Below are 22877 nucleotides of genomic sequence, written 5' to 3'. Positions count from 1 at the left end.
GTTTAATTATAGAATAGTCTTTCCCACTTTTTATAATACAAGAAACATATTATTTAAGCTGTTGAAAGGACCATATAAAAGCGTACTTTTAAGTCAGCGTTGTATATTGTCAGAGTGCACTTTTTGTGCATCTGTATGTTTGTTAATCCCTTAATTTACTTTATTCTTTTGCATTTCCCCATTGCTGAGCAACTAGTGTCACTTCTTATATTTTAGTTTCTTTAGTTAGGTGTGTCTAACTCTGTCCGTATACCTCCTTGAGGGGTCGCCATGGAATAAAGTAAAGTTGAAGTCTTCTAGGTTTTCATGGAACGAATGCTTCTGAACCTTATACAACTTCAGAAGAAGCAATCATGAATGTAGCCTGATATGTGCAGCTGTCTGAATAAACAGAAAGCCTGACTAAATCAAAACTCCCCCAACTATTCTTCGTAAAACTTCTTTATTACTGTCAAGAAAAGCATTACAGCAGATGGTGAAACGAAGACAACACATATAAAAATGAGAAAATAATTCTGAATTATGAGCATTTCAAAAACTGTTTAATTTCCTCTCCTCAAATTCTTGTTTTTCTGAAAAGCTAACTTTTGTTCTGTGGATATTTGTGTTTTTGTGTGTGTGTGAGGCTCGATCATGTATGAGCTATTGAGAAGTAGTGTGTCTGTTTTGTTGTGAGACCTTGGACGTGTGCGTGCGTGAATCTGCATGAACCTCAATATGTTTAGTGAAACAAAAGATCAGGATTGAAAAAAAGATGCCGGTGATTCTAATGTTGTGTGACTTATCACTCACACTTCCTCCTAAATGTCTTCCCCTCTCCCTCCTCTTTTTAATTCCCCTAAAGCCCCAGAGAGCACACTGTGTGTGTGTGTGTGTGTGTGTGTGTGTGTGTGTGTGTGTGTGTGTGTGTGTGTGTGTGTGTGTGTGTGTGTGTGTGTGTGTGTGTGTGTGTGTGTGTGTGTGTGTGTGTGTGTGTGTTAAACCCTCGGCTGTCAGCAGACAACAGCTGTCTCTCTGACTATCTGCACTTTCCTTATCTCATCTTAAGAATGGAGAAGCCACACACATTGCAGCCTGAAGTGATCATATTTCAATTTTTGTTTTGTGCCTAACTAATAACAGTTTGGGTGCTTTTCACTGAAAAGAGAATGACATAATTCTCTGTGGCTCTGGCTATTTTTGTCAGAATTTATCTTCCTGAATATTGTTTTCTTTCCCACCATTTTCCATCTTTGCTCATATTTTATAATACCTAATTTATTCTGCATTCTTATCTCTCCAAAAAGGCATAAATCACTGGCTTGCTTTCTCTTTTCTCTCACTTTCTCTGTCTCACACACACACTTACACAGTAAATCTAATAGAAGTAATTGGACCTCAGGCCGTCTGTAACGCCCGTGAGCTTCAGCTACCAGCGAGCTCTGTCTGGCCAGCTGTTAGCAACTACGGCGGCCGCTAGCCGTCTCCTGCTGAGGAGACTGATCGAGGGCAAACCTTTTCATCCTAATGACTAATAAAGCAGCCAGTCTGAGAGTGTGTGTGTGTGTACATTTGTGTTTGTGAGACTTCATTAGAGAAAAACAGGAGCAGTCATGCAGTCAGGCGTGTGTCAGATTTGAGTGTGCGAGCGCATGGGTGACCAGATGTGTTTAAAAAAAAAAAAAAAATTCTATTACCTGGGACAGACCACCATCTGACTGGGGTCAGCCTGGTCCTCCAACCCCACACCCGCTCTTGCGGGCTGCTGGGAGGTCTGCCAGCTGTCCCTCACTTTGACCCCTGTCCCGGGGCACTGGTTCTGGGGGAGACAGAGTCTGGGCCTTGGGGTAGGTGGTCCTTTCCCAGATTTGGCAATATTACTGGGTGGGGGGGATAGTTTGTGATATAATTAGAGTGCGAGTGCCGTTTAATGGGCAGTGAAGGCGAGTGAAACAGAGACTGTGTGCTGGAGAAAAACAGAGATAAAGACACTTGCATTGTGGAATAAAGACGCTTTGATTACCGAGGGACAGAAGGGGGTAGCTTCTGGCATTAAAGCAGTCTTGTTGCAGGGAGTTAGTCAAGTGGAAAAGAGAGGCCACCGAGTCTGAGAGGTAAAGTTACACAGTGCAGACAGAGTGGGCAACAGGTTCACTGCTGCCAGGGATTAATCGGAGCCCCTCGTCGAAGGATTTTTGTTCTATATCTGTCATTCTGTGACTTAACTGTTCGTTCACTTTTAATTTAAAGATTTCAGTATTAGCCAGGTGTGCCTGTGTTTTGGGTTCTTTGAGGAAAACAATGCAGAGTCTCCTGTGAGAGTTGAACCTGTCAATAAAGAGATTAATCGCTTACTGTTTTTTTTTTTTAAACTGGTTGCTCAAGTTTCTTAATTTCTAGTTGATGATGTAAACATGATAACGGCTGTATTAGCTGATGACGTCTGCATGCTGGCTGCGTGAACCCGTATTGAGACGGGTCGCCCTGATAGTAGACGGGTGACCGAAACATGGAAACATCTTACTCTGGTGTTTTTGCTTTTTACCGTCTCCGCAAATGTCAGACGTGGTATGTGGAGTCAACAAAAACACGTCAGGTTACTTGTTGACATGAGAATTTTTCCCAACGTCAAAATTGAAGCACTGTTTTTTGGCATCGCAACAACACTACATTGTATTGAATCAAGTATTAACAGTTTATTATAAAAAGGATCCCAGCTAGAAAACGGCTAGTGTAGTTCAGTTCCTACATGCAGCAGTGAGGTACACTTTCTGCTGTGTGTCCTGAATGATGATTAAATATGTGGAGGGCACACAAACACACACTTGGAATGCATTTGCCTGTTAATGAATTCTCCGGTTGCTGAGGTCGTGGTGGGTTGAAATGATCAATCCTGAACATCTGTTGGTGGACCACCAGCATGTCTAATTACAGCTAATGTACCAAATTTGATTGGAAAAGAACATTTTCTCTTTTAGACTACTTTACTTTCTCACTAATATCCTTTTTTTAAATAAAAAAAACTGGTTCTATGAACTACTAGTTGGGGGGATTAACATTGTACTCAATAGAGTGCTGCACGAACAAGTCTTAAGAATTGTAAATTACTTGTTGGCCCTTCCGGTTCCCTTTTTGGCCCCTCCCTTTTGGTTGGATGCCCGAACTAAGGTCTGTGATTAATGCAAGCTTAAAAGATGTACATTTTTGTTCCACAATCTAAAACAGTAAATGCCACGATTCTCACAAAAATAATACCTCTATATGTTGTGAATTATTCTTTTTTTTTGGGGGGGGAGGGTCTTTGTGAAAGTTTTTTCACAATTTTCTAAGATTTGATAGACCAATTGATGAACCAGTTTATCCAGAAATCTGTAAAATGAGAACGATCACCCCATAGCACTGCATTGATGAAAAATCTAATCAAACAGCAAGGGGCTTTGTTGTTTTCAGCCTGTGTTTGTTTATATATATATATATATATATATATATATATATATATATATATACATACATACATACATACATACATACATACATACATACATACATACATACATACATACATACATACATACATACATACATACATACATATATATATTTTAACCATGCGACTTTGCAAATTAGCAAGTATATTATATGTCAGGACACGGTTTATTGAAGGATTATCAGGCTTAGGCTGACATGAGGAGTTTGCAGGGTCTGAAAGGGCTGGTTCTCTCTTTTTATCACTAGCTATTAGATATAAGAGGTGTTGGCTTTTACCCTCTGAATATGGATGTAGTTTAATAGATTTAAAGGATAAAGCTAAAACTAATTGTACTGCTGTGTGCCAAAGGTGGTTAAAGAGAGCAGTAGCTGGCAGATGGCACAGATTTCCACCACGAGGCCCCTGATGCTCAAATACTGGGCCCTTGTTCTGTGTCTTTTATCAGCGACAGAGAGAGAGAGAGGGTTTGTGTGCAGCAGTGAATCAAACCCCAACTCTGCCTCAGGCACTTTGGCAGACTGTCCAAATTGAGGGCTCCAGGTGGGGTCCCATATGGCCCGATTATAGACCAGCAAGGCACCTTGTCTTGGGATCATAACGCTTCAATAACAGGTCAACCCATCGGGGGCTCACTGCAGTGGGTGACCAGACTCTCACGTGTCCAATGGAGACTCAGACAGACACTGACACAGCGTACATATTGACACAGTCTAACCAGACACACACACACACACACACACACACACAGACACACATACACACATCAGGCACCTGACATGACATTCAAATCATTGTTGACGAATGTAAATAAAAGAAACTGCACACAGTCTTCATATGAAATTCAGAGAAAAACATTGATATCAAATTCTGCTACGGTTATGCAAATGAGAAGAGAGCTGATATGTTATGTTCCAGGTAGTAATTTATCATTTAAAATATGTAAATTGCAGGGTTTTACTTATTTAAACTTACCAAAACCGACAATCAGCCATTGTGTGCAGCATTTGGCAAGATGCAGAGATAATCTCTTACACTCTGCTATTTTATTCTTTCTTCACACCACTACTTCCATCTCTTAAAAACAAGTGCAACACTATGAATGCTTTTGACTTTTGATTCGTCTGCTCTGTTATCCCCATATGAATGATTATTGTGTCTAATCCATCTTCATGGCGGCTGCCTTGTCACCCTGCCGTCGCGTTTGGCTGTTAAGGAACAGCTAGAAACCTTTTTCCCTTCGGATGGACTGATAAATGGACAAGTGTGCCGATATGGATCAGTTTTGTGTCTGTCATCGTTTCCCCACTCAACAGTTTAGTTGAACTTCAGGTAAATTCTGCACAAACTCAAGTGTCGTCCTTTAACTGTATCAAATGACATTTCAACTTAAAGCACAATACGGCATCCTGTGATGTAATCCATCAGCACAAAGGCGAGAACTCGATATCCGTGAAAGAAGCCGTGGTCTAGCAGAACCCTGGGACCCAGGTGAAGCTGGTGGGACTGGCCTTGTGGCCCCGGGGCCCCCCGTGGCCCTGCTGGGTTTGTTTTAGCTTCAGTTTCAGCCCTCGGCTCTCCACATCTCTGCTGAGCTCCGCTCGTCTTCCCTCCGGTGTCCTGCAGTTCCCATGGCCTTGTGCGCCCTCCTCCCAGGCCTCACCCTGAACCAGGAAGTGCCGTCCCTATCACGCACACTTTGTTGTGTTTGTGTGTGTGTGTGTGCATGCGTGTGCATACAGGACTGTGGCAGGGATGCAGCTGAAGTCAAGAGGACTCGTCGCAGGCGTCGCTTTCCCTTTTGCTCCCTGGGAAGTCCTAGGAAATGCTTAGCACAACAGCACTTTCCTTATTTTCCCTCTGTGCTGCAGGATCAGTGTTACTTCTCTCAAGCTCCACAGTCTGCGTGTGACAAAGGTCAGATCTGGATCTCTGATAGCTGCTAGGTCGAAAGGGTGATTTCAAGTGGAAAAATATAGGCAAACCATTGATAAACATGGACAGATGGTTTTGATTTAAAGTACAGATTTCAAATTGAACTGACGCTAAACATAAAATATGTGTTGCTTAATTTGAGACTTTATTCATAATAAGATTAATAATATTCTTCAATTGGAGCAGAATAGATTATAAACTTTTATCCAATTTGTATCTTGTTTATTCCCTTGTGTTTTCACCCCAGGCTATAACTAAATCACCTACTTAGTGTCACATTTACAGTCCGTTGTATTTATGTTTGTTTTACGGTCAATTACACAGATGTGCAGGTGGATTTTTGGCTGTAAAGTTTTTTTGTGGTTGCTTCATGGTTGAAGTGCATTTATTTACTCAGAAAACACTGCGAGCTGTCTTGGGTGTTTTTAAAAGCCGGGAGGGCGGCTCCATCAGCTGGAGCTGACACAACACAAGATGTGTTTTCTTTGCTATTCCATCAAAAACGCTCCTGTTCATGACATGAGAACAACACAAAAGACACTGTAGGTCGTGTCAGGTTTGGTGATGCCAGTGATGCTTCGGCTCACTGTCACAATTTGTGTCACTTTTCTCAGATAGCTTTTGCTTTATTTCCCGCCTCGCCTTCATCTTCTCTGCTGCTGTAAAACCCGGCTGCCTATAATTCATGACTGTCATCTGTCTCTGTCGTTGTGTTGTCAGCTATGTCAGAGGTCAGGCAGTTAGCTGCAGCTTTGCCAGATTGGAATGGCCCAGAGGCAAAGAGAGAAGAAGAAAAAAGAGGAAAGAGGGAAAGAGACATGGAGAAATGAAATAAGTATGGTATAGTGCACGCTGTTGTGCATTGCCATATAGCATAACTAAACAAGATCAAGTTCCACATGATTTTGGGTGCTGAAGAAATTGGCTACCATTCAGCTACGGGAGCATCAGCGATGCTATGTTTGTATGAGGTCTCTATCGTACCAAACTGTTCCCTGAAATATTATTACATGCTGCAGTATCAAGATTTGCCCTCATAGAAAATACTAGAGAATAAGTCCAAATGTACAGTGTGGAGATTGTCCACATAGTTATATTAGTAGATGACTTGACTTTTACCTTTAAAGTCTCCCAGTACTACTTCTGTCACCCACAATACATCTTGCTCAAGATTCTTTGGTACCTTATGTGAGTCAGCTTTAGTATCTGCTGTCAAACTCAGCTCGGACTAATTCATGTGGCATTGACCTTTTGACCTCCAGCTTACTGAGCCGAGACCTCCCCTTGCCTCTCTTCATTTCACCTTTTTTCGCTCTCAATCTTGTATCCTTCCATACGTCTGTTAGTGGGGCCTAATAGAGATAAATACAATACAAAGAGATATGAAACTCTCTTCTGTCTCATCCGGTCACCAACCGTACATGAGACATTCTGATGAACTGAGAATGGAGAATGTTTTATTTGGAAGACTTGTTCTGTTTTATTATCTCAAAGGAGCTTCAGAGAGTCAGCGGAGTGAGTCAGGAGTGGTGGAGCATTTTTCTATTCTGCTCCGTAGAAACAATGCCACCTGACAGCTTCCTGTAACTCGTCATTTAATAACCAAACTCTTCACATCAATGCCACATTCATTGTGTCCTCTTTCTTTTTCTCTACCCTTGAAACTATTCACCTCTTGAACTCTGTGCTTGAAAAAAAAAACCTGCCTCCTCCCTCCTCATCCTGCTGCAACAGGGCTGGAGGCAAGTCACCATGTGTCAGTCACCTGCATACCTGTGTCCTGATGGTGTGTGCTTGCTATTGTTTCCACAGGAGAGTTGACGGCTCGAGAGGAACCTGACTAACAGCAGTGTGACGGGATATAGAGGATAAAGCTCTCTCTCTACAGAGTCAGGTGAGAGGGCAAAACTACAAAGGGAAGAAAAGCAAAGTGCTTGAGATGAAAAGTGGCTGCTCGCTGGAGCTACTGCAACCGTCCAGTCAAACAGATTATACACTCTGAAAATAAACCCAGCACAACCCAGTCATCGGGACTGCACATTACAAATATTTGTACCACTTATTAAGTATTCAAAATGTAATTGAATTAAACAAAAAATTGAATTAACAACCGTGCATTTTTGTTAAGTTTTGAGTAAGAGGGTCTCCTGCAAAACAAGATTTCTCTGGAATTGTTCAAATTAATGATTACATGTAATTAAATGTCATGCTAATACCTGAGAAGCACTTCATTGCAACTCTATTAGATTCAAGTTTTAGCTTTTTAAATGTCATTGTTCATTTCCTAACTGCTTTCATTGTGTATTTTCTGACGCTGCCCTTACCTCATTCACAGGGCTTCTTAGCATCCATTTCAAACTAATCGTACCTACTGCAGGTGAGTTCTTTTGGCACTGAAATTGAGAGTGGAATTGCATTACTATATTGTCACACATTGCAATGTTTGTGTTTATTTAAAATGTGGCGCTATTAATGTGATTGAAATCACAAGGAAACTGCCAGAACTTTGTGATTTAGCCTAAAACTGTGTGATGTTAATCATTAACTCATTCAAGTTTATTTGACTCAAAACCATAAGATTTTCTTTTTCCTTTTCTTGTATTTGTTTCAAACCATCTCTTTTAGATGTAACCAGCATAAGCTTCCCAGCAGATCTCTGTTTGTTTTGTTCTTGGCATTCAAAGAAAATGTTTGCATGTTTAGTATGTTGATCCTCAGTTCTAACCTCAGTGACCAAAATGGATGTTCTATTGTAACAGATGAAGGAAAAGATAACTAGTCATTCATAGTTTCCTCATATTTTCTTCCTTATTTTAGATCAGCGGACGGGGAGACGAGTCATGGCTGCGTACGGGCAGACTCAGTACAGCCCGGCCCTCCAGGCTGCGGGGCCGTACACGCCTTACACTCACCAGAGCTACAGCATGCCATCCTACAGTGAGTACCAACTAACATGCAGTTACATGGATGCATGCATTATGTTGATAATCATCTCAAAAGCAAAATGTTTGTGTAAAGTGATGACAAAGTGTTCAGATTATATACATCAGATTCTGCAAATTTGTGTAGCTCTGTTTATTTTCTGATGTGACGCTTTCTTTTATTAAATTGTGAAAGCAACAAGACGTAATATCAATACAGCACATTGGACAACATCAACATATAACTGGAAACTAATTTAGTCGCTTTACAAATAGCGGGACAAAAAAGATCAGGGACAAGTCCGTTTTTTTAAGGAATATAAGAAACATATAATGATTGTTATACATACATATACCTACAGTAGTATTGGTCGTTGTTATTGATCGATCCACAGTTGAAATACAGACATAAGTGAAACTTTTTTTTAAATTCCTTTATCTGAATGTCTAAAAAAACTGCATAATGACTAGTTTGTTCATGAAACCAAACAAATTCATCTTGTGCTATACTTAGACATTAAAACAGAAGACGGCCTGAGTCATTCTCCAGGGCAGACGGGAATACTGGGCTACTCAAACTTCAGCAGCACTCCTCCCAGTCAGAGTCTCTACAGCTACTCGCACACACACGGTCAGTCGGAAACTCTGTATGCACTGAATGTATGGTCCCACTATCATACACAAACCTTCCATCCGCCATCTTTGATTTCAACCTTACTGGAAGGAGCTTCCATCCTTGTGCTGCCTTCCTTGACTATTTTACTTTCCTCCTCTCCTCTCCTCTCCTCGTCTTTCTCTCTTTTCCTCTGCCACACCTGTTCTCCATTAGCTGCGGTCTGGACTCCTGGCGTCAAAAGTCTCCCCACCCCTCCTCTTTTCTCGGGGTCAGGCCCCCTTTCTCCACTCAGACCAACAACACAGCATGCGAGCGCTGGTGTCTGTTAGAGAGAAAGAGACAGTGAGAAAACATATAGACGGAGAGGATGGAAGAAAGGAACAAAAACAAGAATAACAGAGAACAAGAGATGGGCAGAAGGTCTTTGCTGAAAAACAAAGACTCAAATGAAGTGTGTGCAGCTCTTTGCCCTCGTATGGCTCTGTGTGTGTGTGTGTGTGTGTTTTTGTGACTGTGTGTGTGTGTCTGAGCTGTACACATTCCTCAGTCGTCCGGCGCCCAAAGCATGACTCGCTCAGTGCGACTTTATGGCTCTGAAAGCAGCATGAAATTGACCTTGTGTGTGAGAAGGGAGAGGTTAAGGTGCATTATACGGAGGGGTGAGTAGGTTTAATGTTGCAGACTCGGGGGATGACCCGGTTTCCACTGTAGAGATGAGACAAAGGAGGGACAAAACAGGATTACACAGTAAACAGATGAGGTTTGGTGTATTTGGTATTTGCTCAGTTATTGTACTTAAGTACTGTAATAATTGGATAATGAGCTAATCTCCATATTATAATGGACCAGGGCATTCACATGCCATCTTTATTACGATTGTATTTTCCTACTTTTGCTCTTTTTTGTAGGTTCGATGACAACACTAAAACAAAGTCAAATAGGGAAAGAAACAATCAGACAAACAGACACATTTTCAGAAAGCCAATTGTTCATCTGAATTCTATCTGAACCACTTTCTTTGAAGGATGGTGGTTCGTCAAACGTATTTGGAAGTGAAAACAAAATAAGTCAAGTTGGAAATTAATGATTTAATTAACGTTTACAGACCAACATTTTGAGTGCGCTCACTTTTGGTTTTACCTTCAAAAGTGTTTTTTTAAACTCTTTCTTTACAACCTAATGTCTAATTGTGTGACCGCTCGAAGGTTTTGCCCTATCGAGCTTAATTAGAATAGTTTCAGGGTACCAGGTGTTCCAATAGAAATAAGGGCCAAAGACTCCAGTTGTACAATGGGTCAACAGTATTGCCTTGAATCAAACCCAAGTAGTTCATGAGTTTGCGACCGTGACCTCCATCTCTGTTCTCTCTTCAGCTCTTCCCAAATAACTATAGTTTCCCATATCACTTCCGTTTTAAGAGAATATTCAGATGTCAGACATTATAGGGGAATGTAAATAGACATGTAAACACACTTATGATGAAACCTCTGATAAACTGCAGAGCTCAATGACTCTGCTCCGTTAGAGCACGACTGTTGGACCAACGAGCCTTTTTATCTTCTTTTTTCGAACATATTTTAGTTTGAGTTGGAAAGACACTGTTCCCAAACAAAATAAATTTGTTTGAATATTTTTATGCATAAATCATTTACTGCAAACTTCAAACGGTAATTAACTGCCACAACAACCGAATGTTTGAAGGATTTCAGAATGTTTCCATGTCATCCATTATACTGTACACAATACACTAGCACGCACACACAGAACCACACACACACCACAAAACGCCATTGAAACACAAACTGTACACTGAAACCAAATGGGGACTATGGGAGCCTTTTTATGTTTACTCAAGAGACCTCCTGTATTTTTCCTTCAGTCACTTTGAAGATTGTTGTGTTGTCCGGGGAGGTTTTAGTGTGGTTCTTCCATTGAGTCATTTTTCTCCAGTTTGTCATGCACCGTGGAGGGGAGGAGAAGAAAAGTGGAGCAAGAGGGAGTAGTAGTGGACTGAAGTGTTCATGGAAGTTCAGACTTGAGGAAGTATGTCTTTAAAAATCAGGACCATTCTGGTCATAAATCTATGTTGCCCCCTGAGGGCAACTTTCTGTACAGCTAGCAGTCAAAACCAAACAAGGCAGGTCCTTCTCAGAAATAAACACTGAATACGCTTTCAAACAATTGCCTCCAAGTACTTTATATACATAGTATTACCATCCTACTGCAAATAATACAAAAACACCCATTAAATATACAGTACAGAGCAAAGCAATTATTTGCAAAGCTTAATTAGTCTTTTTTCTTTTTTTTTATCCAGACGCTCTAATCGCAGCGTAAACAAGAATCAGCTCAACCAACTGTCACGTCTCGTCTTCCAGCCGCCACAAGTCACATGTTGGCATTTTAGAGCCGCCTATTGACCTAACCCGCATGTCTTTGTACTGCGGAAGGAGCACCTGGAGGAATCCACACAGGGTTGCTCAAAGTTTTGACCTAGCTCAACCTCATCTACTTGGATTGGCACAAAACATGTTCAGACTTTTGTGGTTTCTCCAGGATTAATTTAATTTAATTTAACTAAGGATGATTTTTTTTTTAAACTGGAGATCCCTTTACTTTTAATCTGGTGCCATGCACTTAAATTGACCAGCTTTAATTAGCAAATGTCAGCAGCAAAGTAAATAATGAATATTGTATTCGCGAACCATCAGCATGTTGTGCTGCTGTGCTTACGAACACCCTCTTAGAGCTGCTCCTAGTCTGGTTTTGTTGCAACATTGTCAGTAAGCGCCACATCTGTTCACTGATGCTCCTCTACCACCGAACCATTCGTAACCTTCTGAGATATTCATCTAACTACCTCAATGAAAAGGCTCAGGTTCAGGCTTAGGCAGCATCACTGTATGTGTGTGGGGGGGGGATGCTTGGAGGAAGATATTCCTGCCATGGCTTGATAAGACGGAGATGTTTCCCATAGTAGCATCAGACTTCCCCACCTGTATTGTTCCGCCAAACATAAAGCTCACTCCCAGCACCTGCAGTCACTGAAGGAGTCAAAGTTTACTGCTCATTATTTCCTCCACACAGTTTCACAGATCAGATCGAGGCTGATCTATTGATACAAGATGCAACAAAGTAAAATCTCTCACTGTGTGTAACTGTTCTCTGTCCTGCATGATGAAGTATATCCTAAAAGGTTTGACCTTTGTCTTCCCATCATTTCTCAGGTGGTGGTATTTCACCTGGAATTTTTCAAGGCACCCATGCGATCTCAAGTTCAACCCCATTCAACTCGACCCAGCAAGTGAGTAATGTGACTTCGACAAGATCTTTTTTGCTGCCAAGACATTTTAAAAGTTTCCACAATAGGATAAAGAAAAATATATCTGCTAAAAACCAGAGACAATAAACCAGCTGCGATGCCAAATCGAGCCTGTACTAATACAACAGTAGTAGTAGTAGTACATTTTGCTATGATGACTCTCATACACACACACGCACACACACACACACGCACACACACTCAAACAATACCAGCAGATAGTAATTATAGCTTGACAAATAATATCTTAATGTAGTGACTGTCACAACTTTCATAAATAAATCATATTGTTATGTTAAATGACACTGGCTGATTCAAGTCATTTGTTTACCTTTTGACAGGAGTTTTCAGCGTACTCGAGCTACAGTCAGAGTCAGTACTCTCCGTATTATAACTCTCATCACTACAACAGCCCCTACCTAACCAGCAACAACATCAGCCCTGCTGCCATCACGGCTCCGTTAGCCTATCAGCATCCAGAACACCCCGTCATGCTGCCCAATCACAGCCCAGAGTCACACACAGGTAAGGAGGGACAAACCACCCTTTGCTAGTCTTGTTATTTTCAAATGGACATGTTATGCCACAGCCACAAGCATGCATATCATGCCAACCTGTCATATGGATTATACTATATATTTTATTATATAGTGTATATATATAAGAATGTCCTCGCTTTGATTGAGGGATTTCTGTTGATTGATGTATACTATGTGCCCTTGTTTTATTGTGGTGTATAGGATAATAAAGGGACATGCCAGTGATTTAGTACTGCACAAAATTGTGACTTTCAAGACACGGATTAAAAAAGAAAACAGTAAAATGCATGTTGTTGTAAAGACTAAGATATCCTAACTTGCCTTTCAAAACCCTGGATCCTACATTTCCCATAATGCAACTCAAAAACATCTTTTGTATTTCCCAAGACTAGTAAATCAAGTAAAGAAAAGTCACTAAAGTCTGTGTGTGTGTGTGTTTTAGGAGAGTACCACCCGCCGCCCAGCCCTCCCACACCAGGTAAAGAGGAGGTCCCAGCACGAAGGGGGTCAGATGGGAAGTTGAGAGGGAGGAAAAGAGTCAGTGACCCAGCTCCACCTCTGGACTCTGATATAGAGGTAAACACACACTCACACAGTGTAGAAAATGATCAGAATTCCTCTTCAATATTTCTCTTTCTCTCTCTCTCGCTCTCACATAAGCGTTCATGAGGTTAACATTACATATCTGTTATTTCTCTGCAGCGTGTGTTTATCTGGGACCTGGATGAAACCATCATCATTTTCCATTCGCTCCTCACGGGAACCTTCTCCTCACGATTTGGCAAGGTACGGTGATACGACCCCTCCCATTGTCATTTACTGTAAGGAGTTTGTTATTTAGCGCTTCACACTTTCACAACATTGCATGGTGCGTAGGCAAATGGCACGAAAACCCTCGCAACGACAATCTAACCTTGCTTTAGGCAGTCCTTTGTCTCAGTGCTTATTTGACTAACATTCAAAGGTTTTGCTGCCTGAGCCGAGTCCACGACCTTTGGATCTCATCCCTGAGCATTTTCACACGCTGGCTGTTTTGCCTTTCTGCCCTCTTGTTTCTTTTCATAATGCGCCGGGGCTGTTTAGCTACCCCAGCATCCTGCTGCGTGATTGACAGCCAGTGGGACCTTTACATAACAGACAGGCAGCTGACAAGGGACGGCCAGTGGTGCGTTTCTTGGTTTTGGCCAGGGATGTGTGTTTTGAATTCTCACGGTCCCCCTGCGGGTTGACACAAGGCTGATGGGAGTTTGAGAGCAGCGTTTCTGATCGGTTCAGACCCCGGCAGGCCATGCATGCCGTTGTTTCTTTTCCTTTCTTTTCTGCCACGGAGAGAGAGAGAGAGAGAGAGAGAGGGGAGGGAGTGAAGAGTAAAAAAGGGAGGAAGAAACAACGAGAGAGAGAGAGAGAGAGAGATAGAGCGAGAGAGTGGATGTGTTGAAATGTGACTCATGTGCCAAAAATTCCTGATTCCCTCCCACCACCCAAACGCCCCGCTGCTGGAGCTCAGTTGGACAGACTCTGACATCAAAACTCAGACATGCAGCTGAGGAATTAAATGATTGACAGCGGAAAAACAGATTAACATTTCAAAGCATCAAAACGGCCGACAAGCTAGCAACAACTTCTTTTTTTCTCCCTCGCAAATTTGCAGCAAACTCATCCTACTCTGACAACAATAATGTATTTTTTTTTTTTAGAGCATACATGATCTCCACTTCCCCGTGCCATGTCGCTCTTTCTGTCTACTTTCAACAGCACAGGCTCTTCCCATTAGGGTCAGCCTATTAAACTCTTATCATAAACAAATGTTTTGGACCTTTTACGTGAAGGCAAGTCTGGGCCCAGCGTGCAGGGAAGACTAATGAGTGTGTTGAAAGACAGTTGTTTTCACCAGCTTGGTGAGCACAGAGGTGAATGGAGATCCACATGAGGAGCTGATTCCCCTGTAACAGCTCCTCTGTTATCTCATCTATCATACAGCACCGCTCTCTGTTTTCCATATCGAACATCCGGTGTAAGAGTAAAGGTGAATGTTTTCGGTGCTTTTTTGTGTGTTTTTTCTTGTCTTCTTAAATTCTTCTCTAGGATTATCAGGAAGAGGCTTTTATTTCTCCCTCTCTATAGAGCAGCCCTTGTGGTTTGGAGGACGGTGATTATAGATAATTATTTTAATTATGAGACAAGCAGAACAATCCTTTCTTAAGCCTTTAACCCCTCCTTCGTCTTCATTTCTATTCATCTCTTCCTCTTCTGTCCCGTGTTTCTCAATCCTCCCCCTAGTCATTTTCTCCTTGTCATCCTCCTCCTTCTCCTACTGACCCTTTTTCACCCTTCGTCCTCAATTATCTTTTTCCCTTTACACCTTTTTTTTGGAGGGGGCGGGGGGGTATTTAATTGTCATAATTTACCATTCTTGTGTCATCGAGCCCATTTCTAGCATTTTGAGCCAGAAGGCAGCTCCCTCTTGTCATTTCAGATGCACTAATCTAACATTCACCTTTGGCTGACACCGCTCTGCTTCTCCTGTCTCGCTGCCAAAGACGAGCCAACGCCGCCATCAAAACAACATGGCGCGCATTACAGACACACACCTGCTTTTGTAGTCTTGAAAACTAACACACCCATGCTGTTTGTCAGACAGGATTTATGTCTCTTTCTGGGTGATGATTTATAATTTGCTTATTAAGCAACAACTGAAGTTTGGGTAATGGAACACCTGCATGTTTGTTTTGCTTTTTTCCGATGCGAGAGAAAACGTAGAGGAGAAGAGAAGCTGGGTGGTGTTGATACGGATAGAGTAGGAAGAGACAATGTTTACAGGCTTACTGGCATGTTCTAGATCTTCTTATGTATTTTTCCCATCATTCCAGGCGGTCATTGTCATTCATTCAGTTCAATAATTTATGTGAAATTCAATAACTTGATGTGAGCTTAGTAGCATGCTGTGCCGAGTTACAACCACACACCACACGCTGGCGGGGTCTTAGTCTTGTTGGTACGTTTACGTCGTCTTTGCATGGTAAAGCAATTAAAAAGCATTGGTATGCAAAATATTTGTAGTTTAGGAACTAAAATTTTAGCTGTGTACTAAAACGGATACAGCTGGTTAAAACTCAAAGTGATAAAATTAATTTATAAAGAAGTTTTCCTCGTGGTTTTTCACCAAGTTTAATCTAACAGTCAGCAGTGAATAAAATGTAATGAGACTGTGCATAATGTACTGTAATGAATCAGGATAAACACTAAGTGTAAAGAGATGGAGGGCTAGATGAAGCCAAAATAAGTTAGAAAAGATTGTGTGAAGATAAGAATCGGCAGAAAGTTTCCACAGATAGATATTCACACTTGCCTCTCCCTGAAACCTGTTTATGTCAATCCAGTTGATGAGTCTGCAGAGGAAGTAAAAGGAAAGCTGTTCAGAGAGACAAGAAGGCGGCTACACTGACAGGGCCAGAGTCATGACAAGATGTTCAATCATCCCATTTTAACTGATTATTCCCTTAATGCCAAACCTCTTTGATCATCAATCTCATGATTGTATTGTTTTGTATAAGTAATACGGGTGCCGCACCTGAAATGATAGTGATGATGTTCTGACACAATATTGTTATTATTAATATTGTGTATATATACACATACACAAATATTCATCAATGCTAAGACTTTTGATTGGGAGGAAATGATTTATGTTTAATTGTGACTCAAAAAGCCAAAGAGAATAAATAACCTCCTTTGTGTTTAACTCTAAATAACAGATGCATTAATGTACACATCAATTGTAGTCAAACTTTGTAGCGTATGCAAGCAAGTTATTAATTGTCGGGCTGGTGTGTGTTCTCTCTGCGTGTGTGTGTGTGTGTGTGCATCAGGACTCCTCAAAGGCCGTGTCTCTGGGTTTGTGGATGGAGGAGATGATCTTCAACCTGGCCGACTCGAGACTCTTCTTCAATGACTTGGAGGTGACTTTTTAAATGTGATTCAGAATTGACTCATCCAAAAAAGTGTACGGGAAGCATGTTTCGAAAATTGGAGGATTTAAGTTTGTTTTAGTACCTTGTGTCCCCTTAAACTGGTAATTGTACACTAAATATGCATTTCATTTTTCCATTGCAGCACTTTTGCAACTTGAAAGTTTTTTTTTAATCTCAGATGTATTTCCAGTTAGATGGAAAATAGCAGCAGTGAGAACATATCCAACAGTATAAGCTGGCATACCAGAAAATCTTCCCTGCAACAGCCTAGCAAGAGGTTTGACATTTGGGTGCTATTTTCTTACTTGGCAAAAAGCACAGTAGCACTCATTGTAGAAATTCCCTCACACAACGTCTGTCCTGTATTAATTCTTACTACAGCATTTTCCAAACAATTTGCCCTCCTCAGTTGAGTAAGAATATTCAAAGAAAGGGGTTGTTAACTGCTGGCAAAAGTTTATTTCACAGTTCGACCCAACTTGCTGCCTAAAAATCCACCGAAGTTAACATGGACATTGGTGCAACCTCTAAAAACGGTGACTCCTCAAGTGCTCATTAAAATGCCGTTTTACAACCTGCTAGTGACTAAAAAGATTTAAGGTTTTTTTTTCATCCTGAATTCCGTGGCCTTGTTCTGACAAAGAAAACAGATTAGAGAGGGACAGACAGAGCGAGAGAACAAGTACACTTTGTGTCGTAATTATAGGTGTGTGTCTGAGCATCCGAGAGGAAAATTAGTCAAATGGGAGGAGGAACAGTCGAGAGGAGGGAAAGGAGCCAACAAAGCCATTTGCAAACCCGGTTCTTATCCCCCCTTTTGTTGTCAAGGCTCTGTAAATCTCTAAAGCAGTCGGCCACAGCGGGCTGACAACTGCTGTTAAGTTTTGAGGGACAATTATCTTGTCCCTCCGATGTCAGTGGCTACATCAGTGTCTACGAGTGTTATCGCTGTCATAACTGTATTGCCACCAGAAGATCACATAATTGTAATTGGCATGTATGCTTGATTAATCAAAGTCAGAAATTCCATTTGAAGTTTTTCTAAAGAAAAAAAAAAGTAGATCACTATGGCTGCCTTCCACTTAATTTCCAGCCTTTGAACCTGGATTAAAATGAGCATGATCTGTCGGGGCTGGGTGGAGCTGCTCTGACTTTGGGTAATTTGTACTGTGTGGTCACTATAGTGGCTTTGCAGGACGGCACCTGAGTGGGAGATGGGTTGCAGCTTTTGAAAATATAGTTCTGTGGAGATGGAGGGAAGATGAGGTTGACTGTCTAGCGCAAGATGGCTGAAAGGTGATAGAAGACCTGGGTCTGTCCTGTGTTGCTGGAGGACAACTAGAAGTTCTACTAGGACTCAGTTTCTGAACTTATGTTGTGGGACTTGAAGCTGGACTAAGGACAAAGAGTTAAGAATGATTGTAGTATTCTTAGACATACTTGTGTATGTCCTTCTGGTCAACTATGATGGTTTTGTGCTCCCTGCTTTTGTTTACCTCTTAAATATTCATTTTGAATAACCATTTCACATTTCTGATGTAACTGCATGTAGCTGAAGGTGTTTTGGCCGTCGCCACACGTTTTAGATTCAGTGTGGTTTCAATCTCTGTGATCTGACTGGTTGATTTAAAATCCAGCAGAGAGGAACAACATGCACACCACTGTGCTTGTCAGAGACAATAGGTCTTTCTTCTGTGGACCAAAAATGTTGGACAGCCTGTAAAGAAATGCAGATTTACTTTAATTTACTACGCGGTTACACCAGAATCGCACAGCCATGTTGACTGTCCTGTATCTCCGGCGCCTCGCTGTCCCGTGTCCTGACATTTTATTTCCTCCTTCCTTGTCTTTTATGTTAGCTCTTTTTCTTTCTTTTTTTGTACTGTAGCTGCTATCACTCCCGCAGGCTCTCCTAAAGAGGAGAGACCTGCCTGTACAGGGCTCCACTCTGAAATGGATCTCTTGATATATCCGCTCTCTTTTTCATTTCCCAGGAATGTGACCAGGTTCATATTGATGACGTGGCATCAGACGACAACGGACAGGACCTGAGGTAGAGAGGGTCTACTGTGTTACTTCTGCTCAGACGCTCTTCTGCTGTGGCTTGTGAACCAGACTTGCCCTCTGGGTTTTAGTGCACATGCGGAATAACAGCAGGGAGATGAGACACAGAGTTTGTGCGCGTCTGTGTGTGTTCATGCATGCAAGCATGTGCATGTCTTTTATTTTCCCGACATCCACAGCCATATAATATGTCACAGGATTATCCGACGCTTTCATTTCTCATCAAAATATCTCTTTATCATTCCTCCTGTCTCCCTCAGTCCAGACGTTTTATTGCAAAACTTGTTGAAGCACTTTAGGATACTTTTAGGAGAAAGAGCCAGAATGTACCAAAGTACTTTTTTTGAAACATTTATTTTATTGAACTTGGCCCTTTTTCATCCCCAAATATGTTTTTATATTTATCCTAGCTGTGCTGAATGTCTATACTTAATGATTTCTTACTGACAAAGCTTTTTCATTCATGACTAAAACTCTACAGCGTCCACGATTTCCACGAATTGTTGTGGTTACACTGGCACGCTCCCTAAATTTAATGAATGGTTCAAGCACTGCCTTCTTGTTCATAACCAACATTTCTTGAATAAATTCCTAAAGCTAAACCTACGAATATAGTTGTACCAGCTCTTAAAACACCCTCCCCTGAAACAGCAATGATAGTGTGACTGTAAGATGCTCTGGAAAAATGCAGTTTGTGTCTTTATGATCTATATCCTGACTGTTTCCTGTATCGTGATCCTGCAGCACTTACAACTTTGGGTCGGACGGCTTCCAGAGCCCAGCAGGGGCCGGCTCTCTGTGCCTGGGGTCAGGAGTCCACGGAGGGGTGGACTGGATGAGGAAACTGGCTTTCCGATACCGCAGAGTCAAGGAGATCTACAACACATACAAGAATAATGTTGGAGGTGAGCCCAGCTCCTATTTTATTTAAACCTGCTGTGTACAGGCAACATATATTTAGACTATTGTATTTTCTCTAAGGGTTATATGTGGCTAGATTAGGGCAAATCATGACAGAAATTAACAGTAAGATAATGTTATGTGATTAATATCATTATAACACTATGAATATTTACCTGCTGGCTAGGCCACAAGCTAGAGTTCAATTAGAGCACAGCTCAGCTTCAGACCACAGTGATGTGTCTGGGTTTTCTCTTTGTCTTTGCTGGTACTGTATCGAGTTATACAAGCTTCCTGCTTCAGAAAAGTACATTTTGTATTTTTCAGGCTCCAATTTGTGCATCAACTAAACCTCTTATTTGAGATGAAAATGCATGACCATAATCACCTGCTCCTTCCAATAAGAACCAGTGTAAACATAATACGGTTCATTACTGGCGCATCACCTGTTAATTTAATTGGATCACGATGCGGTGAAAAAGAAGCCAGGTTTGTTTGTCGACTCGGAGAATGTTCCAGAGGTTTTTGTTCGATATGGACCCTTGTGCGCTGCTGATTACAGCTGGCTGCTTTACCATATGTCTGAGGTTTTGGCAAGACGATGTTGTGTGAAAGTCGTCCGTCCAGAGACGACAGACAGTCCCGCTGTCAAAATTCGGTCTTGAAACGTCTCAGTAAATTAGATTGATTTACGCATCGGAGCTTTCACAAGTTCACGTCTTCCCTGTTTTGTTTCAAAGACTGACCACCAAGCTTGTGCTTCTCCCTGATGGGCAGGTTTGGTGGGCAGCCCCAAGCGAGAGGAGTGGTTACAGCTGAGGAGAGAGATGGAGGTCCTGACTGACCTGTGGCTGACTCAAGCACTCAAGGCCTTGGCTCTCATCAACTCGAGGTCAGGTCATGCTGCCACAGTTTGATTTACACCAGCAGGTCAATTAGCTGGTCGCTGTTCAGTATTTAGTTTAATTGGCTTTTTTGGATGAATGTCCATCCTCGATGTGCCACTTGATGAGTGATAACTTCACCGTGGTTTAAATGTGTCTGTCCTGTCCTGTTTGCAGGCCTAACTGTGTGAATGTGTTGGTAACCACCACCCAGCTCATCCCAGCCCTCTCCAAGGTGTTACTGTACGGTCTGGGCTCAGCTTTCCCCATAGAGAACATATACAGTGCCACCAAGACAGGTGAGGAACATTTACTGAAGAAGGATTCAGAGATAATGACAATCATGATTAATCCCAAAAAATATTTCTTCAAATATACTCTTTTAACATTTTCAACTTTGTTTTTTTCTCTTTTCAAAGGCAAAGAGAGCTGCTTTGAGCGTGTCTCTCAGAGGTTCGGTCGGAGAGCAGTGTACGTGGTGATAGGAGATGGAGCCGAAGAAGAGTCCGTGGCCAAGAAGGTACAACTCAATCTGTTTTTTTATGACTGTGACTGCTGAAAAATGGGCCTCAACTAATCAGTTTGCTTTAAGACACACTCGATTCATGCAGCGTTTCAGAGCTGTGTTTTTATTTTATTTATTTTTTTACATATGATCTTTGCATTGAAATGTCAGACATTTCCCTGGGTTTGGCAGTTCGGCAAATCTTTTTTGCATTAAGCTTTCGTACATGTACATGTAGGCCAACATGTTATCCACTTTCTCACACACTATAATTCCCCTCCAAACCACAGTCCATAATTCACATCTGCATTGCATCTGCAGCTAAATGTATTTTGGACTTACGTTTGCATGTTTTACATTAAACCTGGATATCATTTGTATTTTATTTTTGTTTTCACAGAAGAACATGCCGTTCTGGAGGGTGTCCTGTCGAGCAGATCTTGAGGCTCTGAGCCATGCACTGGAGCTGGACTACCTTTAGAGGGCGCCAGCTGCTCTTCCACCTAAATCACGAGAAGCTCCTGAACTCCTGAGTGCAGCTAGTAGGTGAAGCTGCTCCCAGAAACTGATACAGTCTCACTTCAGGTTTGGCACAAGGCATTTGATCCCGAACGAGCACCCAGGCGGACGATTTCTCCTCAAAGCCAAAGGAACTGTGAGGATTTCGAAGCGAGGCTGCAGTGTATCCAAGACACATGAACCCAAAAATGCTGGACCAAAAAACAAGACCAAAGACAAATAAGAGACCAATGCTTCATAACTAACCCCAGGGAACTATGGTTAATACTGCATTTTTTTTAATTCAGTTCATCTCAACTTCATGAAAGGTGTCCCACTTTTGTACACAAAAAAAGTGATGCACTGAATGCAAAATTGTACTTCCTGTTTATTGAACACAGTGAGTATGTCTGCATGGATAAAAGGTTCAGATTGTTGTGAGATTGTTTGTTCTGCTGTGTCTTTTTTAATTAGTTTTGAGACTAAAATTCGTTTTCCACTGAACAATACCATTTTAAAGACAAAATTAGAAACAAGACTTAAAGATATGATGTCACGTGGGGTAGATTATTGCCTTCATTATTATTTTAGAATTGTTTTATTCATGTTGGCTAGAAAAATGTCAGATAATATTCTCCTCATATGTAGAGGCTATTTAAAATAGTCTGATTGTATTTTACCATTATAATGTGAGCTATTTATTATTGGGTAAATGTACAACACAATGAGGTATAAACAGTCTGGGAGCGCAGCATAAAAATATCCCCTTCAAAGACCAAAACTATGCTCTTGTAAAAATGTTTTGATAAGAAGTTGTCTTGAAGATGTTGTATTATAGGCCGGTGCTTGAATCCTTACTTTTGATTCGGGGTTGTACATGTTGTTATGTTCTAACTCTTCTTCTTTTCTCTCCCGGTGTAATTTCCTAATAACCTGTTTGTAATATAGATGAACTGGTTGTGCATGTGCCGATTATACTGCCTGTCAGCTTAGCTATGATTTGTATATAATGCTTTATTGTCGATTTGTTTTGACAGACAGTTAAAATAGATTAATAAAAAATAAATTAATTGCAATGTTGGGAAATGTGAGTTGAATTTAATTTCACAGCGTTACTTCAGAGGGACTGAATGGCAAATTGATAACAGTTTAATGATCCATGTTTTACATTCAGACTGAACTACAGTGACCTTTTTTGAGGAAAGGTCTCCCTCTTCAGGGCAAAGAGCAGAACTGCAACAACAGTCGGAAGAAAG

The 22877-nt window shown here is 41.3% G+C and overlaps 1 protein-coding gene across 1 annotated transcript; it reads left to right on the top strand.

The window, feature by feature from the left end:
* Nucleotides 1-8241: 8241 nt before the first annotated feature.
* Nucleotides 8242-22601, top strand: eya2 (EYA transcriptional coactivator and phosphatase 2; the record flags this gene model as incomplete). Its single annotated transcript, XM_079218696.1, has 13 exons — nucleotides 8242-8338; nucleotides 8837-8953; nucleotides 12166-12242; nucleotides 12602-12785; nucleotides 13242-13375; nucleotides 13502-13585; nucleotides 16669-16758; nucleotides 18765-18823; nucleotides 19579-19739; nucleotides 20512-20626; nucleotides 20796-20917; nucleotides 21038-21138; nucleotides 21524-22601. 13 exons carry the CDS (start codon nucleotides 8242-8244, stop codon nucleotides 21602-21604), a joined length of 1422 nt encoding a protein of 473 aa, XP_079074822.1. The 3' UTR covers nucleotides 21605-22601.
* Between the last annotated feature and the right edge of the window lie 276 nt (nucleotides 22602-22877).

The sequence above is a fragment of the Taurulus bubalis genome (assembly GCF_910589615.1).
Source record: "Taurulus bubalis genome assembly, chromosome: 5".
In the NCBI taxonomy this organism is placed as follows: domain Eukaryota; kingdom Metazoa; phylum Chordata; class Actinopteri; order Perciformes; family Cottidae; genus Taurulus; species Taurulus bubalis.
This window is presented reverse-complemented; position numbering and strand designations above follow the sequence as displayed.